The sequence below is a fragment of the Lepidochelys kempii genome, chromosome 1 (genome assembly GCF_965140285.1).
Source record: "Lepidochelys kempii isolate rLepKem1 chromosome 1, rLepKem1.hap1, whole genome shotgun sequence".
In the NCBI taxonomy this organism is placed as follows: Eukaryota; Metazoa; Chordata; order Testudines; family Cheloniidae; genus Lepidochelys; species Lepidochelys kempii.
In genome coordinates this window covers 317484309-317503324 of record NC_136380.1, presented here as the reverse complement: position 1 = coordinate 317503324, position 19016 = coordinate 317484309, and the positions used below count along the sequence as shown (strand labels likewise).

At 39.6% G+C, this 19016-nt stretch overlaps 1 protein-coding gene across 8 annotated transcripts in view; it reads right to left on the bottom strand.

Annotated features, from left to right (window-relative positions):
• Positions 1-858: 858 nt before the first annotated feature.
• Positions 859-19016, bottom strand: part of BRD1 (bromodomain containing 1) — a 106305-nt gene continuing 88147 nt past the window's right edge. For 7 of the 8 annotated variants that reach the window (XM_073328328.1, XM_073328329.1, XM_073328331.1 and 4 more), the window contains 3 exons: positions 9435-9544; positions 7515-7669; positions 859-2264 (listed from right to left, as the gene is read on the bottom strand). In XM_073328328.1, the coding sequence (XP_073184429.1) occupies positions 2081-2264; positions 7515-7669; positions 9435-9544 (449 nt within the window). In that variant the 3' untranslated portion in view covers positions 859-2080. Of the gene's footprint in view, positions 2265-7514; positions 7670-9434; positions 9545-19016 lie in introns of those variants that run through there. The other variant, XM_073328330.1, reaches the window with a different exon arrangement.

The following is a 19016-nucleotide window of genomic DNA, read 5'->3' as shown; positions in this document are numbered from 1 at the left end:
GGATGCATGCCCATCAAGGTTTTCTGCCATGACTAGGGAAGGCAGTCAGCAAATGCATGACCAATTTTTCAAAGCCCAAACTGCTTTTTAACCAGGGAATCCTTGAAAGTACTAGAGTTCAGCATATAAGACTGGTCTTGGATAATGCAGCCGCAAACACCAGTCTCTTCAGAGGAGGCTAGTTGGAATAGACAGCAGTGGCCCCCGCACAGGATGACACTTTCCCTCTTTATGAAAACAGCCAGAAAATGATTAAGTTAATGACATGGTAGCAGTTCCTTAACAATCCAATTTACCTCTGGGAGAATGGACACTAAACCAAGATTCCACAGGGGCCAAATGCAGGACAAAATTATCAGTTGAGAAAGAAATTTTATTTCAAGTTTCTAAGGGGGTATTACAAACCATAGAGAATAAAAACATCAAAAAGTATTTAAAAAGTAATTGACTGTCCCTTTAAAATAAAGATTCAAGCAGATTTAACAATGTAGAATGCTATGCAATGAATTAAAAAAAGATTTTAAAAGTATTGGTTTTGCTGTATTCACTAATCCATTATAAAAAAAGCTGGGCATAAATACTTTGTGCATTCATGTGCATTATTTGGTGTTGCATATTATGTAACTTGGTACAGTATTTAAGATATCACTGCAAAAGAGTTCAACACAGTGCATTTATAAATAATGGAGTCATTATAAATCACATTGCAAACATACCTTGCCATTTTCATTGTTACAAATTCAGTATTTCAGTGAACGTAGGAATAAAGTAGCTACAACAATCAATATCTTGACTTTATTTTTTTAATATAAAAAAATGCAGTTCTGGAAACCCACCCTTCTTTCTTTTCCCTCACCCATACATAATGCTTTACTTCTTAAAAATAAAAATAAAGTACTAATTCTATATACATCACATGTACCATACAAAAATGTATCCAAAGTTTCTATTGCTACCAAAGTGTTCTAAATTAAAAGTTACATAAATCCCCTCATTGGAAACAAAGGCATACAGGTTACAAAAAATCAAATTACACACAAGCCATCAAGTCATTTTATACAATTTTCAATACATTTTTCTCCCAAAGCAAGTTATCGCCTCACGTGCCTGTATAAAAATGCATATCAATATACTTTGTCAAATTTATTTTTCATTATAAAGGAAATTAATACATTTTCTATAATAAATAAAACAGGGAGGCACATATATGAAAAAAAAATCTATGGGAGATAGATGGGATGGTTTTGAAAAAAAAATAATGTGCTCACTGGCTTTAAGCCAAGTTTGTTTATAACAAAGAAAAAACGGGAAAAAAATCTCTAAAAAAAGTTATTTGGGGCAATAATGGAGCGTTTTTGGTGATTTGCAAGTGATGTACATAGCATAATTTTACTCTTGATGCCTTTCTCACAAAGTACCCTCCAAAATAATGTAATTTTCTTTCTTAAAATACACATTTGTAATTGTAAATTTACATCAGTCTTAAATATGTGGTACTTTGTGCAAAGAGCAATGATTTACACAAAATTAAACATTCACAAGTCTTTCAAAAGCTACAGATCAAGGGAAAATGATACAAGCAGCACCATATTGTATAATATATGATTTAGGCAAACATATCTTTGATGTTATTTTGATATTAGGCTTTAAATTCACTAAGCACCTTAAGCTGGAAGATGGTGCTTATGTACTTTACTTTTTTTTTAATATGTAAAAAACATGGAAATGAAAACCTACTCTCTCCCCATCAAAATTAAAAAAGGGAATTAAAGAGCTACCTCTAAAATCAGAATAAGTTAAGTGTTGAATATACATATATGTACAATTTATGAACACTATGAACAGGACATTTTAACAGGTTTAGTGGAAAATCCTCCAAACTACAACACGATGATAAAATCATTAATCTATATGGCAATGGTGATTTAGAGAAACTGCTCAAGTGTTTGAAGTTTGCAGAACTCAGCCACTGAATCAATGATTAAGGAGTTGTATTGTCAATACATTCTTTTAGACAATGAGGTTAATTAATAAAGTTCAAGTCTGTGTATGGTGTGTTTCTTGCCTTGGTAGCACCTTGTCAGTCAATATCACTGAAGTCGCTGACTGGTTCTCCATGGACTCTACTTAGATGAGTCATAGCACGATCAAAAGCAATTCTCACAGCTTTACGAATGCTTGAGTTTCGACCTTCCATCATTTTTAACTTGTCTATGGTCTCATCAATCCCCAGGGGAACCATTTTGGATTTTGGAAGCCATTGCCTATAAATAGGATCAAATAAATCTTAGGTTAAATAAAGCATAGATCAACAGGATTGTTCTTACAGAGGACTAAACTAGCTCTTACGTAATGCTTCTCATGCAGTGTGTCAAAACAATTTATCATCACCTTAAAAAAAATCCAATAGCAAAATTCTTACCAAAGATAGGACACCTGTTTTTAACGTGGGGTTTAAGACACAAGTAGCATCAGTCTCTTGAATAAACAAGACTTACAAATCCAACAGGCACCATAGGATTGAAATTGATGGCAAACACTGACTTTAATAGGAGTCAGTCTGATGCAACATCATATCTAGGTATTAAAACAACTCAGGCTTAGATTAGATAGTAATGGATTGTTTTCAGTCACTACTAGATTCAGCTGCTTTTACCTCTAGAATTTTTTTTAAAAACTATTAATTCTTCAATTTCCATCATTGCACAAATTTTTTGCAAAAATTTGGTTACTCCACACTCTAACGTGTGTTAGTTTTGGTCTCCAATAAGGAGTTCCATAGTCAATGAAATTCTGCTCAGTCCAGCATTCTGCATTTACCCTACAACATTTTAATACCAGCAATTCGGTGCATAGGGTAGAGAATGTGCAGCTCACTCTTCTCCATTAGGTAGTAGTGACTAGAGCCAGGTGTTTTTTAAAAAAATCAATGCTATTCACAAGCTTTCCAAATAGTTTTGAGCACATTTTTTGTGTGGGGTCTGAGGCACCTTTCACAAACAGACCAAGGAGGAAGGGAATAGAGGTAATAGTGCCTCCCTTATAGGCACTGATCTGGGATGTGGGAGACCAAGGTTCTGCTCCCCTCTCTGCCTGATAGGGAGAAGGGATTTGGACTTGGGAATCCCACCATACAGGCAAGCAACCTAGCCACTGGGCGATGGGGTATTCTGATATGAGTGTCTCAATCTCTCCTGTTCAAGCTGTTACACTGCTATTACTAAAAGCAATTACTCATTGGAGCAGGGATTTGAACTTTTGTCTCCTGCCTCCCTAGTGAGTAGCCCAGCCAACAGGCTACAGAGTCATTCTAACTCTCTCTCTCTCTCTCTCTGGCCCAATAACCATTATTTATACAAAGTGGAACAGTGTCAACAGAATAGACTGACAGACCCACCATCAGAATATCACACAGCCTAGTGGCTATGGCACTCTCTTGCAGTGTGGAGACCCAAGTTCAAATCCCTTCACCCTGTCAGGCAGAGGGGAGAACTGAACCCATATAGACTCAAACTTCCATCCCACGTCAGTGCCCTAACTGGTGGGCTAAATCTTAGGCAGGCACCATCATCTCGTTTTGTCAATCTAGCCATTTAAACACACACAAGGAAACAAAATGTTTCTGATCAAACAAAATGTTTCATTCATCCGAAACAGATTTTTCTGATTTGCCAATTTTTTCAAATTCTGTTAAACCACAACTGCATTTTTTATTTTAGTTTTCAAAACTGCCAATGAACCAAGAAAGTCAATTGTTCACCCAGCTCTACTAGTTATAGCATTAACAACTGCAAAAATAAAGAACTCTGAACTACAGTCTTACAAGTACAAGGAGGAGATATGTTTACATAAAATAAAAAAAAAATCATTTAGTTCATCTTTAAAAAGAGATGCTCATTTTAGTTAATTCACTTATTTTAGGCTTTAGATACTGGGAAGATAGTCTCACTAGGTAAAAATGAAATTCTTTTGAAATAAAATATTTCAATATCTGCATTTCTTATATTAAGAGATGGCAGAAGCTATGCTTCTGATGAGTTAAACTGTTCAAACTTGTAAGATGGGGGCCCCTTTTAAAACTGAATATGAATAAAATTTTTAATGACAGTCTTTAAGAGAGAAACTTTGTTACCAAATTATTATTCATTTCTTAGTATTGCTGTGGTACCTAGCAGCCCTAGTCATAGACCAGGACACCACTGTGCTAAGTGCTGCACAAACAGAGCAAAGAGATGGTACCTATCCCAAAGAATTTACAATCTAAATATAAGACGAAAGACACAGATGGGGGAGTACAAGGTAACATTAAGACAATATTGGTCAACATGACAGACAGTGGTCTCTGTACCAGCAGTCTAGCCGCTGTCAAGATTATTGTGGGCATCACAGAAAATGAGAGTTCTAAGAAAGGATCTGAAGGAAACTGATGAGTGAATTTTGCAGATGTTCAAGAGGAGTTCTTCCCAAATGCGAGGTAAAGCATGGGAGAAAGCATGAAGGTGCTTGTTTGAAATTTTAACAAGTGGGCAATGGAGGCTGGCATCACGGACCAAACAACGGTAAAGGTCAACATCTTGATAGAGAGAGTGGGGACAGGCTATGAAGTACCTTGAAAGTGAAGACAAGTAGCGTACATCTGATGTGATAAAGAGTGGGGAGTCAGTGGAGGAATGCAAAGAGAGTGAGACATGGTCAAAGCAAAAAGGCTAGGAAAACGATGTTTGCAGAAACTTTCTGAATGGTTATCAGTGGGACAAAACTGCATTAGCCAACGCCAGATAAAACGATGTTACAGTAGTCGATATGAAAGATGATGACAGCTTGGATAAGAGTTTTATCTGATAGGGTGGACAGGAAAAGCCATATCCTAGATATGTAATGCACAAAGAAGCTGCAAGATTTATACACAAACATGTGTAAGGGCCTAGAGAGAGGTTTGAATCAAAGATGATGTCCAGGTTAGGGGCGTGAGTGACAGTCAGGATGGTGGCATTGTCCACAGTGATCTAGAAAGGAGGTAATAAGGGAGGGCTGAGGAGGAAAGATTAAGAACTCTGTTTTAGCCATGTTGAGCTTGAGTTTGTGGCTAAACATCCACAAGGAGATTTTAGTGAGACAGGCCATGTCCATTTGGCCTGACAGGATTGCCTTGTGGAGTCCTTTTAGCTACTGGAAAGGACGTTTGGCACTGCTAATTCACATTACCGTGCTAACAGAGGTGCCCATCCAAAAACCATGCTGTCAGGTGTAACGTCCATAGATCTGAATGCCTGAGTCTGCCATAGTGTTGTGTCAGCAGTTACCAGAAACATCTGGAGCAGAAGTGAAGATTGTTTCAACATGCGGAGAAGGGGGAACCAGAACTGGTGAGGACAGAACACAGTTCATGGAGGAAGTTGCAGGGCGGAAGGGATGCGACCAGAGCATTGCTTAGTGGTGTTGCTGTTTTGTCCGCTCCAACGCAGCCTGTATTACCCAGGAGTTAGGTGGAGGGTGTGAAAATAAAATTTCTGAACCTTTGGGGGACCTAATATCTTTTGTTGGCCCACTTAAGAGTCAGTGCACATGTGGCTGGGGTATGCCACTCACTGCATGCCAGTTGAAGAATGGCATCATTGTTCTGGTGCCGATGCACGCAGAATGTCTAGTAGCTGGTGCTGACTGTCCTGCACCTCTTCCAATGGCATCTCGATATTCTACAAAGGAGTTCTTGAAAATGATGATAGTCATCTGAGGGGCAGGAAGATGTCTATGATACGGAAGGGAATCTCTCTGGATCTGCTGGTACCATCAGAGCCCGGCTGACTGGAGCATCATCTAACCCCATTTCCAAATGTCTACCCCCTTGTACATCGGCAGAGCCCTGCCCTGACCTTGGAGCCTCCTTCCAGATACTCGTGAAGGATGGGTCGGTGACACGGGAGTTCTCCCAAGCTGAAAGAGACTGCTCTGAAGGCAAATACTGGGGCCGTAAGCTCCAATATGACCAATCCAGTTGATACTGCTGTTTTTGTACTTGTACTCAACAAGTCAGATAATCAGCTTCTTGGGTAAGGCAAAGGAGGAAACTGTCATGGAGCCGTTGGAACCCTCTGGTAGTCATGTTTCTCTGGAAGTGGTGGACCGTGCTGAACATCTGGGTTCTTGGATTCAGATGAGTTGGACTTTTGCATGAATGGCAGTGCTGATGGAGCCCCTGGAATGGAATGCGTTAGAGAGGCATGGCCAGCAAGAGGTAGATGCAATGCAGGAGATGGAGCCCACTGCACTGGTGAGTGCGCCTGGACATGCACAGACCTCACTCCTTCCAGGGATAACAGTTTGTGAGGGCCGCTTCTCCCTGGAGTCAATGGAAGGTGGTCTACTGATGGGATCGGAACCAGTAAAGACACCTGTCTCAGGACTGACGAATCACGGGGTCTGTAACACCGGTACCAGAGTATCTGGAAGGAGGCTCCACGGTCAGGGCAGGGCTCTGCCAATGTACAAGGGGCATTTCCCAGCCAGGATCCAACTTGGGGCCATGGCTACCTCCATGAGATGCTTCTTGAGGAGAAAAGCTTGGCCTTCCCATGTATGGGCAGGGAAAGAGAGGAAGATACGTTATCTGGAGGCATTCTGGGCTTCCCCCAAACAGTGCAAACAGCGTTGGTGTTCATTGCCGATGGAAAAGAAGCACGGGCAGGAAGCACAGACTTGGAATCCTGGCATCTTTGGCATAATCCAGTACCCAGACATGGGGGCTGGGAATGTTTGGCAGGAAAAAGCATCCCAATTCCTCAATTATAAAAACTGATAGAAATTACCAAAGTACAACAAAAAACAATAAAATCTTAACTATGAACAAAAATAAGAACATTTTTTGTAAAAAAAAAAATTAAAAAATTAAAAAAAATTTGAAAATATGTCACTAAGAACGACAGGTCAGCGGAAGCTCCAACTTGGACCATGCGGCAGTGAGAAGGAACTAGAGACGTGGCCAGTCCACCCTGCCCTTTATCGCCTCGGGCAAAACTATGAGGAAATACAAGGGCACCTGACTGGACCACCAAGCAATACTACTTTGAAAAGCTCTAGGCGCATGCACGTAACCCTCAGTGCAATACAGTAGGGACCATCACTCAAAGAAGAAGTCAGATATTTCAGATGAAGAGATAGATATATACAGAAATGTAGACTATCATCCTTTAAAACAGGTTTTGCAATCAAAGGGAGAATTTTAATATGCCAATATCAAAACAATGATTGTTCTGATACCAAACCTATACTAAGGAATGATAATATCTAGTTTATAATCATACTGTTCCTCCAAATTGGCAGTCTTTTAGCAAGATGTCTGGTTCCAACATCACATTCAGAAATGCTAAATGTTAAATACACATTACAGTTTATATATGTGGAGAGAATGGTGTTTCAAATTTCTTTTAAAACTAAAATATGGCTTATTGCTTTGGATTATAAATCAGTGCATTAAACTATATGTTTCTTACATTTGATTAAATAACTATACGTACCAACTCCTTTTATTGTCAAAAAACAAAACTAAGAAAAGCCTCTCATCAGATTTGGTCTGCATTTGTTCTCCAATTTTCAATACATCTAGAGGTGGAACTGGTATTGTAACACCATTGTGATGACCGGCAACACGAGGCATCTTAGGGTCAATAATCTACAAAATGGAAAAAAAAGAACAGTTCCTAATTTTTTTAAATCTGTGTTCACTAATAGTTAAAGGTTTTTTTATCATGAATGTATTTAATGGGAAAATACTATACAAATCAAACAGCCAATGTGTATAAACTTAGGCCTTGTCAACACAAACTTGTACTGATTTAATTAAACAATCTTATTTTGGTTTAGCTTAAATCTGTTCCTAAACAGTTTTAAGTTAAACTGAAATAAACCTGGTTTAAAGCAAAATAAGAGTGTCCACAATGCATTTTAAACCTCTTTTAATTAAACCAGTTTAAAATCATGTCTTAACTGGTGCCATGCTCCATGTAGAAAAGCCCTTAGAGATCACAAATTCAGAGCACTCAAATACAATTGACAAATTCACAAATAAGTTTAGAAACACAGGCCAATTTTTTAAATGCAATTAGTGATATTTGATACATCAAGCTTTGGTGTCCAACTGACACACCTAAAAGGAGGCCTGATTTTCAGAATGTGGGTGATTTGACAATTTCTGAAAATTAGGCCACTTTAAAGATGTCTCAGGTTGGGCACCCTAAAACTGAGACAAAGTTGACTCAAAAATCAGTAGTTGCATTTGAAAACCTTGGCTATTGGTTTATGATGCCTGATCAGCCTGTCTGTCTTCAAGTCTAGTACTCTGCCTTTATGTAATGATCAATGGTTGATGCTTCGGGGGAAGGCAAAAAACCACACAATATGCATCTAGTTAATTCTGCAATGCTGAACATGGAGATGGAGGGAGAAATTCCCTCCTGGTCCCTGGAGATGCTCAGCAAACACAAGGAATCAGGAGAGTTAGTTACCATTTTCTAGCATGTGCCTACTATTAACAGCCATAAGATTATCTACCCTACTTTAAAAGTCTAGCCACGGTATTTAAACAGGTTTCAGAGGAACAGCCGTGTTAGTCTGTATTCGCAAAAAGAAAAGGAGTACTTGTGGCACCTTAGAGACTAACCAATTTATTTGAGCATGAGCTTTCGTGAGCTACAGCTCACTTCATCAGATGTTGAAGTGAGCTGTAGCTCACGAAAGCTCATGCTCAAATAAATTGGTTAGTCTCTAAGGTGCCACAAGTACTCCTTTTGGTATTTAAACAATTTCTCATAATACTGAACACCAGAGGCTGGCTACTCACTGGAAGAAATAGTATTTTCTCTGTGTATTATCTGTCTAAAGTTGTTAATTTAATGGAATTAATTGTTATTCTCAAAGCAACGTGAACGTGACTGAAAAGTTTCCCCTATCGACTCCATAATTTCGCATGTTTCAATTGAGCATATACCAGTTCTGGCAGATTGGGGGGGGGGGGGGGAGGAGAGAAGGAGGTGTATAAGCCAAAGGAGCTACAGAAATAGACTTTTCTTACATTTGTTTTGCAGCAGACAATAGCATACAGTTCCTGTACTGATAAAAAGTCAGCCTGATGTTTATTCTAATTTGCCTTCTTCTAAACAATGCAATATTCTCTTGTACAAAACACGCTGGTTGGTCTATTTTGCTTACAGAACAGGTATTCCGAATCCTATTGGGTGCATTTATGGTGGCTCATTATTAGCCCACGGTGTCATTGTCTGCCATTGTACGAACTCTGTGTCCTGAAGTTTCATGGAAAGTATTACACGTAAGGTAAAGTGAACATTCACTTTTGCTCCACTCTGCATTAGATTTTATGGGTCCATTTGGAAATAGTGAAAAAGTTTCAGTGTAATACTGGTGGTATGCTGTACACTCACCAGTGCTGGATAGGAGGGATATCCACTGCATTTGGCCCACACTACTTTTAGAGGCTCAAGAACAGATGTTGCAGCATCAGTTGAAATCCACATACTGCTATGTCCAACTTCTAAGAAAAACCATAATTAAATATTAGTAGTGTAAAGATTCAGAGCTTGGGTTACCCCTCTGCAACTCTTCACTATGGGCCATTTTATCAGCCCCTATCTCACCATAATTATTATTGTTAATACTCTGCACCCACACAGCATCTTTCATCTCAGGATATCAAAGTACATTAAATCATAAGACCCACAATATTTCTGTGAGGTATGCTAGTATGTTACAGATGGATTAACTAAAACGCAGAAGGATAAAGGCCAAGATTTTCACAGGTGACTAGCTTATAGGTGCCTCACTGTCTTAAAGGGCTATGTTTTCAGAAGGTGGGTGCTCGGCACGTTCTGATAATCAGACATCTTTAGCTTGTCTTAAATTGGGCACCCAAAATCACTAGTTACTTCTCAAAATCTTGGCCATAATTACTTGCCCAGTGTCACCCAACAAGTTAGTGGCTATTGTGATTTACAACTTTGGATCTTCACATCTCAGGTATAAATTAACCCCTGTTGGAACACTGAGAAGCATGGTTGAGATTTGATAATTTAGGACCACTGTTCTGCCATTTACATGGCATACCAGCCTTTTGATTTGCAAAAGAGCAAACTCAGGAGTAGATCCTCTCCGCTCTTCTTCTCCTCAGCTTTTTTCATCCTCCATTGATCCCTTCTGTCTCGCCTTTCCCTGGGGCAGCTGTCAAAACTCCTTTCTCTACTACCAAAGCCCGGAACATGTTACAGGACAGTATAAAGTTGCTGCAGTGCTTATTTCTCCACAGAAGGCAGCACAGTAAGCCTCTGAGGCTGAATAAAGCTACCTCCATCTGTTCTCTCAGTTCCCCTTCTCCTCCTTGGTAACCACCACTGGAAGGAAGGAAAACACAAACTGACTGCAGGACACAAGGCAGTCACATACCAGAGAGAAGATGTGGCCCATAAAGATCTACAGGGATGAGGGTGGGAACAGAGAATGGGGAGCGAGGGACCCACATATTTCTTTTGTGGGGAAATAGGATGGGGCTCAGAATACTAGAAGGAAATTAAGAGGCTCAGAGCTCCAGGGATGGTTGAGACCCTGATGGTTGTAGCAGATGAAACTCTGGCAAGAGCACCAAAAAAAATTATGAGAAATTACAGTCATTCAATTTTCAGGTAATAGGGCCATACTGAATAGAAGAATTTTTTTTACATGTGAAGGAAAAATACATTCTTCGGATTTGAAATGGGTAATGCTTCTAGTGAAAACAACAACAAGAACATGTTTCCCACCCAGTACAGATCAAAAAGGTTGTTGTAAAATTCCTAAGGATTGTGGTTTATTTTCCGAGTACTAGAAGTACCCAGGAGATGCTGTAGAAAGTCAGAGAATAATATATACTTTAGCACAGAAAAGTTGTAATCGTTTTCTTGAACAAAATTTTCAAACGTGGGCATCTAAATCCATTATATTTCATTTTCAGAGGTGTGGACACTCAGTACTTACTCAAATAAGTGGCCTGATTTTTTGGAACTAACTTTTGGCACTCAAATTTGTAAACACTGACTCTACTGATAAAAATCTCCCTGTCATCTACTCATCACCACATCATGGCCAAGATGTCAGAAGTTTTAAAGCACAAAGAGCACAACTGTGAAATATGATTTATTACAGTATCAATGTAAGCAAAAAAAGCAGAACCCAAGACAGTTTTCCCAGCAGTTTTAAAGGCCTGATCCAAAGCCCACTGAAGTCAATGGGAGTCTCACCACTGACTTCAAAAGGGCTTTGGTTCAGGCCTTTGATCAAGAGGATTGCATTATACGGATTTATTCTTGATGGCACAATTCTACTTTTTAATACTAAACTGTTCAGCCTTCGGGGAAAATAAAAAATCTTCTCATTTATTTTCTTCATATGTAACTTCTGTAGATTTTTTTGAGACATGAGAAAAAGAAGTATTAAGAAAATTTTATACAATCTAACACTTTCTTTATCAAAACCATACAATATTCTTCAATACATAAGTGACAAGGGAACAATAAGGACAGACGTACATCTTAAGGTTCTGATGATATCAAACTACCCTTTTAAGAGCTTGGTTAAGGAAAGAAGATATTCAAGAATATTACGGAAAGAGCTGTGCTAATTCCAAGTGAAGAATTTTGGCAAGATCTCAAATCTAACAACATTGTCAACAATCATTTTCAGCATGATTGACAAATAAACTGGTTTAGGTACATTCTCTATTGCTCTGGTCTCTTAATTCCATCTTGAGCTTCATTAGGATCCAAAATACTACAGATACAGGAACTAGATGTATTTAAACTTATGTGAAGAACAGTACAGGATCTTTATTTAGAATAAGCTAACACAAGGTAAACAATAAAGAAACTTACATTTCTCTCAGCTGCAAAGTCAACATAAAAGAAAAGGAAATGATTTAAAGCTAAGAAGGTGTATATGCTTTTGTTGCATGCATGTGGAATGTGGCAAGTCTCCCTCAGAGAGAATTCTCAAGACGTGACCAACAGTGAAATCTCATGGATAATAAATACTTCCTTTAATAAGCACTTACCTACTTTGGTGACGGGGATGCTATACAAAAATGCACAGTCAGTAATTTTCTCTTACCACAAGAAAAAATTCTGATTACCCCAGTCTAGAAGAGGAACTGCATTTATTCCTGTTGTGCTAATAGTCATGGCAGCTTACACTGCTAGAAAATCTGAAATCTGTTGTCAAAAGATGTAAATAAAAATACTCCTGTGAACTGAAAAAAAAACAGGGAGAGTCTGAAGGGTCCTATAGCTACGGTTGAGACAGATACCAGCTTTGATTTATAACTTCAAACTTGGTATCTGCACAGTCCTAAATGAGGAATTCAAGTTTTGTAAAGTTTAAACCAACTCATTAATAATGAATTTGGAGGTTAATTTTAAAATATAACATACTATATAGTCACAAACCATTTGCATGTTCTAGGTGGAGCTGGTGGCACCACTGATTATTAAGGTTACTCGACACGTCCCATTATTAGACCCTATTTTCAGTTCATTATAACTTTGCCAAACTTAAGAACAGCCATACTGGGTCAGACCAAAGGTCCATCTAGCCCAGTATCCTGTCTTCCGACAGTGGCCAATGCCAGGTGATTCAGTGGGAATGAACAGAACAGGTAATCATCAAGTGATCCCATCCCGCCATCCACTCCCAGCTTCTGGCAAAGAGGCTAGGGACACTTACACAGTGTTGGATCCCTAACCATCCTGGCTAATAGCCATTGATGGACTTATCCTCCATGAATTTATCTATTTTCTTTTTGAACCCTGTTATAGTTTTGGCCTTCACAACATTCCCTGGCAAAGAGTTCCACAGTTGACTGTGTTGTGTGAAGTATTACCTCCTTTTGTTTTACATCTGCTGCATATTAATTTCATTGGGTGACCCCTAGTTCTTGTGTTATTTGAAGGAGTAAACAGCATTTCCTTAATCACTTCTCCATAACAATCAAGATTTTAATAGACCACTATCATATGCCTTACTCGTCTCTTTTCCAACCTGAAAAGTCTCACTCTTTTTAATCTCTCCATACCCCTAATCATTTTTGTTGCCCTTCTCTGTACCTTTCCCAATTCCAAAACCACTTTTTTGAGATGGGACGACCAGATCCACATGCAGTATTCAACATGTGGGCATACCATGGATTTATATAGAGGTATTATATTTTCTGTCTCATGATCTATCCCTTTCCTAATGGTTCTTAACATTGTTGGTTTTTGTTTTTTTGTTGTTTTTTCTTGGACTGCCACTGTGCTTTAAGCGACTAGGCTGAAATTCTACATGCCGCATATCTTCCTCAGGCTGAATTTTTTTTTTGAAAGTTTCAGTTAAAATGGTTTAGCCATTTCTGAGACAAAGGCTAGGGAAAAATACATAGTTTTGCTTATGTTAAAATATTCTTGGTGACCTTGTCTTTGAAAAGCTCTATTACTGTGGCGCAAGGACTCTAAATTTGACAGGAAGTGGCCTTGATGTCAGGGATGTGCCTTTTGCTGTCCCAGTGAAAATCCACCCACATTTAGCCAAGTTACAAACCTCTGTGGAAAAAACCCACAGTTTGCCCATGCTCAGTAGGGACTTTAATTTAAGCAGCTAAAAATCTCCTTAGAGTCAGTACTCACTAAGCATGCTTGAACCTCTCTCAGTTCTTAGTGGAGACCTGACTCTCCCGTGCTTTCAGTGACTTCCCGTGGCACCCAGGCAGCGCGGAGGAAGCTGAAGGATTCGAATGCAGAGGAGCCAAAAAGCTGAATTGGGAGGAATGTATGGGGAGGGACTGGGACTAGGAATCTGAGGGTGGGTGTTGGAAGGCAAGGACAAGGAGCCAAGTGGGGAAGACTGAGACTGGATGAGAAACCTGGGGAGGAAGACTAGGGATATGTTTTCACTACCCGTCGGATCGGTGGGCAGCGATTGATCCAGCAGGGATCGATTTATCGCATCTAGTCTAGATGCGATAAATCAACCCCCAAGCGCTCTCCCATCGACTCCTGTACTTCAGCGCTGCGAGAGGAGCAGGCAGGTCACCGGGGGAGCGGTAGCAGTCGACTCACTGCGGTGAAGACACCATGGTAAGTTGATCTAAGTACGTTGACTTCAGGTACGTTATTCACGAAGCTGAAGTTGCGTAACTTAGATTGACACCCCCCCCCCCCCAAAAAAAAACCCAGTGTAGACCAGGGCTAGGACTGGAAGGCAGTGTGGTGGTGAGACAGAGAGATAAATCAGATGAGGAGCCAGGAAGTGGGGGGGATTAGACTGTCTGAGCAAGGAGATGGGGATAAGGAGTTGAGATAGGAGAGTGGGAACTGGGACTGGCTGAGCAAGGAGATTGGGACTGGGATGAGAAGATAAAGGAGTGTAGCCTGGGACTGGGTAGGCAAAGAAAAAGGGACTGGGAAAAGGAACTGTGAGTGGGGAAGGGAGACAGGAGGAGGACTGGGAGAGGTTGGAGGAAATGGGGTAGAAGGGATCAAGTTTGTGAGAATGGGCTAAAGAGTCTGTGTTCACTAGAGCATACAGCCCTCCAGAGCCTGGAATGCAACCCAAGATTCCGAGAGTCTCACCATTTCTCTGCTGTCACCAAATAACTATGAAATCCACTGGCAAAGTGTGTCCCATCCCCCTCTAGTGTGGGTCCACATAAAGGAAGACAACCCATTACTGCAATCAGTTACTCTGTTAGCTCAAGTGGAAGCAGTCTGGGTGATAGAGTTTAAGATTCCAATCCTGCTGATGAACAACGCTATCAATGATATCAATATGATGCCACATGATGGAATTTCTCAGTTTGCTTTTTAAAAACCTAGGATATACACACACATAAAACAATGTTAACAGAACATTATTAAGACTGCAAAGTCAGGCAAAAGCTTGGAAAACCAAGAATTAAGATTGCCTGTGCAACTTGAGTTCAGTCCTTTTGTGTGCATGCATGGTATAGGCATTAATTAACATGATCACAAACAATTTTTTTCCACATTATTCTGCCTTATTCAGTGCACAGGATGGATCTGCTCCGAGTATGAATCAGGTTTGTGTAGCAAAGGAGGCTGTTGTATGTAGGACTGCTGTCTCATTTGTTGCAGAAGTTAGGTGGTGCACCTACTGTGGTTCCAGGAAAACAATAGGCCTAAGCCTGCCAACAGCTAAAGACCCTTTATCTTAGCCAGGAGGGGAGAGAGGGGCAGTAAACCTGGGCTACAAGTGAATACTGGGGACAACAAATGAAAAAACAGGGATGGGAGTGAAAGTCACAGGGCAAAAATCAGGTAACTGGAAGGGAATACTGGGCAGAACACCCCTGACAGCACCCACTGCTCCTCAAAGGTATCTGAGGAGTCAGTGGACACCACCCAGGGGAACTCTGCTTTGAGGAGTGACAGAACAAGGTAAAGAAAATAGAATATTCCACTGTCCAACTTCCTCTTCCTGGTATGATGTACACATGTCTTGGCCAGCAACAGGAGGAGTCTGATAAGGAGGTCCTGCAACTTTGTGGGGCCATAGACAGGTGTCCCAGGATCAGGAGGTGCAGGGAGAAGTGCAACCAGAACCTCAGTAAGAGGTTCTACAGGAGCTGGAAGAGGGGCTACAACTTGACACACTCTATGCAGATGAGTGCCAGCTCTCCCTCTTTCTGCAGATGGAAAGGCATATAGTGAATGAGGCAGAGGACTGCAAAGAAGAGAAAGGATGGTTAAGGCAGTCGAATGCTTCCCTAGAGAATGGGATTCCATCCTTGCCTCTGCTACAGAGTTCCTATGATATGCTGCACAAGTCACTTCAACCCAACTTTTCATTTTCTGGGTGCCTAACTTGATACCCTGGGGCCTGATTTGCAGAAGTAATGAGCACTCTCAGCTGCAACTGAAGTAAGAGCAGTGCTTTTAGCATATAAAGTGCTAAATAATACTAAGTACTGTAAAAAATCTGTTTTCTAGTCATCTCAAATTGGATACCCAAAATTAGTGGATACTTGCCCTTAATCTTTCTGTTCCCTTAATCTATAAAATGTGGATGACACCATCCTCTCACCTCAGAGACGTCTGAAAATACATTTATTCAATGTTTGTGAAGAACTCATAGTACTGTGATGAGTGACATAGAAAAGCCCTTGAGGAAATGAGAAATTCTGTCTTCAGAGCAGGGTTTGAATATGCTGCAGTGAATAAGGCATGAGGCCACACACTGAATAATGAGGACAATATAAAAAAATTGAATAGCTGCTCATTTATTGAGTGCTATCGTCCTGTCCACTGAATGAGGCAGGAGTTCTGTCAAAAAAAATAGTAAGTGAACGTGTTATTAAAGACGCAGACACAATGGGTCAAATTAAGGTTGCGCAAGCAGTCTTAATTCTGGCACTTCCTAACTTTACTTGGCAACCTTAATAATGTTCTCCTAGAATAGTTTGTGTGTAATATATAAATAAATTTGCAAAACTCAACACAACCTTAACTACATAGCCATGATAAGTGCCCTCCATAATATATATACACACATACAGTGCACTCCTTTTATAAGAATCACATCCATTTCAGATGATTTGATTCTTATAAAGGCATTGATTCTTACAAGTGGAGTATAGGAATGATTTTGTCTCAGTGGCTTTGATCACTATATGCAGCTGATTCTTTTATAAATTGAATGCACTGGTATTCTACATTCAAGCAGACGGTACACTTAAAGTTTATTTTGATTTTAAAAAGAGTAAACGTTTCAAAGGTGTTCCCTTTACTCAAGGTGAGGGATACTACTAGACTTGGTAAAATCTCTAGAATCAGAATGTACTTTAATTGGGTCCATAATCTACTTCCATCATCTGTGTGCGTGTTGTATGCGTACACTGAAATACGCCACTTTTTATTACAGTTACACATATAGATCAATGTAAAAAGACTAGAATTTCAGCATTTCAAAATACTGTACTGGGGGTTTTGAGGTAGCACTTGAGGTTCATTTTACTCCATGTACTACATACTCTAGGCAGTTCTGAAGCTGTTAAAACAACATAAGCTATTTTAAAAAAAATATAATGAATGCACTTTGCCTCCATTAAGGTTTCTGTGGGAGCCATTATTTCTATTTTGTGCATTTAGGTCAGCATTTGCACAAGTGACACTGGATGTCCAACTTGAGATGCCTTAAACGTGTCCCATTTTCAGAAAAAGATGAGCACAAACCCTCTGGAAAATCAGGACCGGGAAGGCACCACAGTTCTGGCCAAAAATGAGACATGCCAAAATCGTTGGTCACTTTTGAAAACCTCGGTCCTACATAATGAAAGTTAAAATATAACTTTTTTGTACTGAACTGTAGCATACAGTGGGTAGTCAAACCATGGCCTCAGAATTAACTTTTGTTGTAATTCATTGGATGGAAACTGGACATTTCACTACATCTCCCTCTCTATCTAGCTTCCATAAGGTACCAAAGACACCGATTGGTAAAGGATGTTGAAATCACCTCATGTCAGAGAAAATGCAGCAATAAATACCAATTCAGTATTTCCTCTGGCTCTACTAAACGGCATTTGCCTCCGAGTTATTTCAGCACAGCGAACCAGCACATTAGAACAGAGACAGGAGGAGGAGGAGCAAGCAACACCCAACTAAGAGCTGGGTGTGAAGGGAAGAGAGCAAGTGAAAAAACTCAAAAATGAAAAAACTAAACGTAGAACTGCCCACCAGTAGCTGTTGAAGTAGAGAAGCTCTGGGGATGAGGGAGGAAGAGATGGAAAGGAAAGGATAAGCCATGTAATAACATGAAAAATAAGGAAACCGATGAAGAAAAAATTATACATCCATTTTTCACAACCTATTATACCTGTTAGATGTTTATGCTATCACCAGACCTATTATTTCCTCAGACTACTGAGTTATTTTGTTCTGCATGAATTTGTTGAACATATAAATCTGTAGAACTCTAATACGTGTGAAATACCATTCTGCCATCAAGTATAGCAAATGCCATTAAGCCCCCCAATCAAATAATTAAAGTAATGGAACATTACTTACAGCTTGTGCTACAATTCTGTCTTTTCACTTCACTTATTTATGTGGTTTTCACCATGACAAGTTTATATAAAAATAAGCACATCAAAGAGAGACAGATGCAAATATTAATTAATTATGCACTGAATATTTAATATGCCTGATGATGGAATACAATTGTAGATAAGATTTTGAACCAAACTGTGCTTGCATTACTTGAGTAGCCTTATTTACTTCAAAGAGACTAATTTCTTTTAAAACCATATTTAAAAGTTAAATAGTCCAAAACAAAATTAGTAAGTTTCTATTGGTCAGATTCCTACACCCTAACTTTAGGAACAGTGCCAGTGAAATCAACAGGTTACTTGTTGAGTGAGATACTATATAATGCAAATAAAGATGTCAAAATCTGGTCCTAAGCAGCTTGGCAAAATACAGACTTATAATAGTGTATGTTAGGATACAGATATTCAGGCCTGTCTGTAAAGGCCTACACTCTAAGAATATAGGTGTGTTCTTATCACTTAGCTAGTTATAGAGGTATAAAAGAAAGAATCAAAATCACTGTCCGCCAGTGTAAGGTCCTTCTCTTACTATGATAGTCTGAGGCCCTGTGGTTAGGCTAAGATATTTGACTAAGCAGCAGAGGCAGCCATAAGCTGGGAAGCGAATGGTCACATCCTCACATTCCAAACTAGTCACATTGAGATAAGGTGCTATTGGGCTGTTAGGAATACAATCCTGTCCTGATAATGCCTATCGCCTCCAGAGAAAGGGAAGTGCCTAGAAGATGTAAAAGGAAACTTAGTTTGATAGCATCCCGTCTGGCAAGAACTCACTTATCAATAGGTGGGATGTGAAATCCTCATTTCTTTGTTGTTCTATCACTGTAGTCCCCATTTCCCTATTGTTTATCTGTATAATCTCTGTCTGCTTCTGTGATTGTTT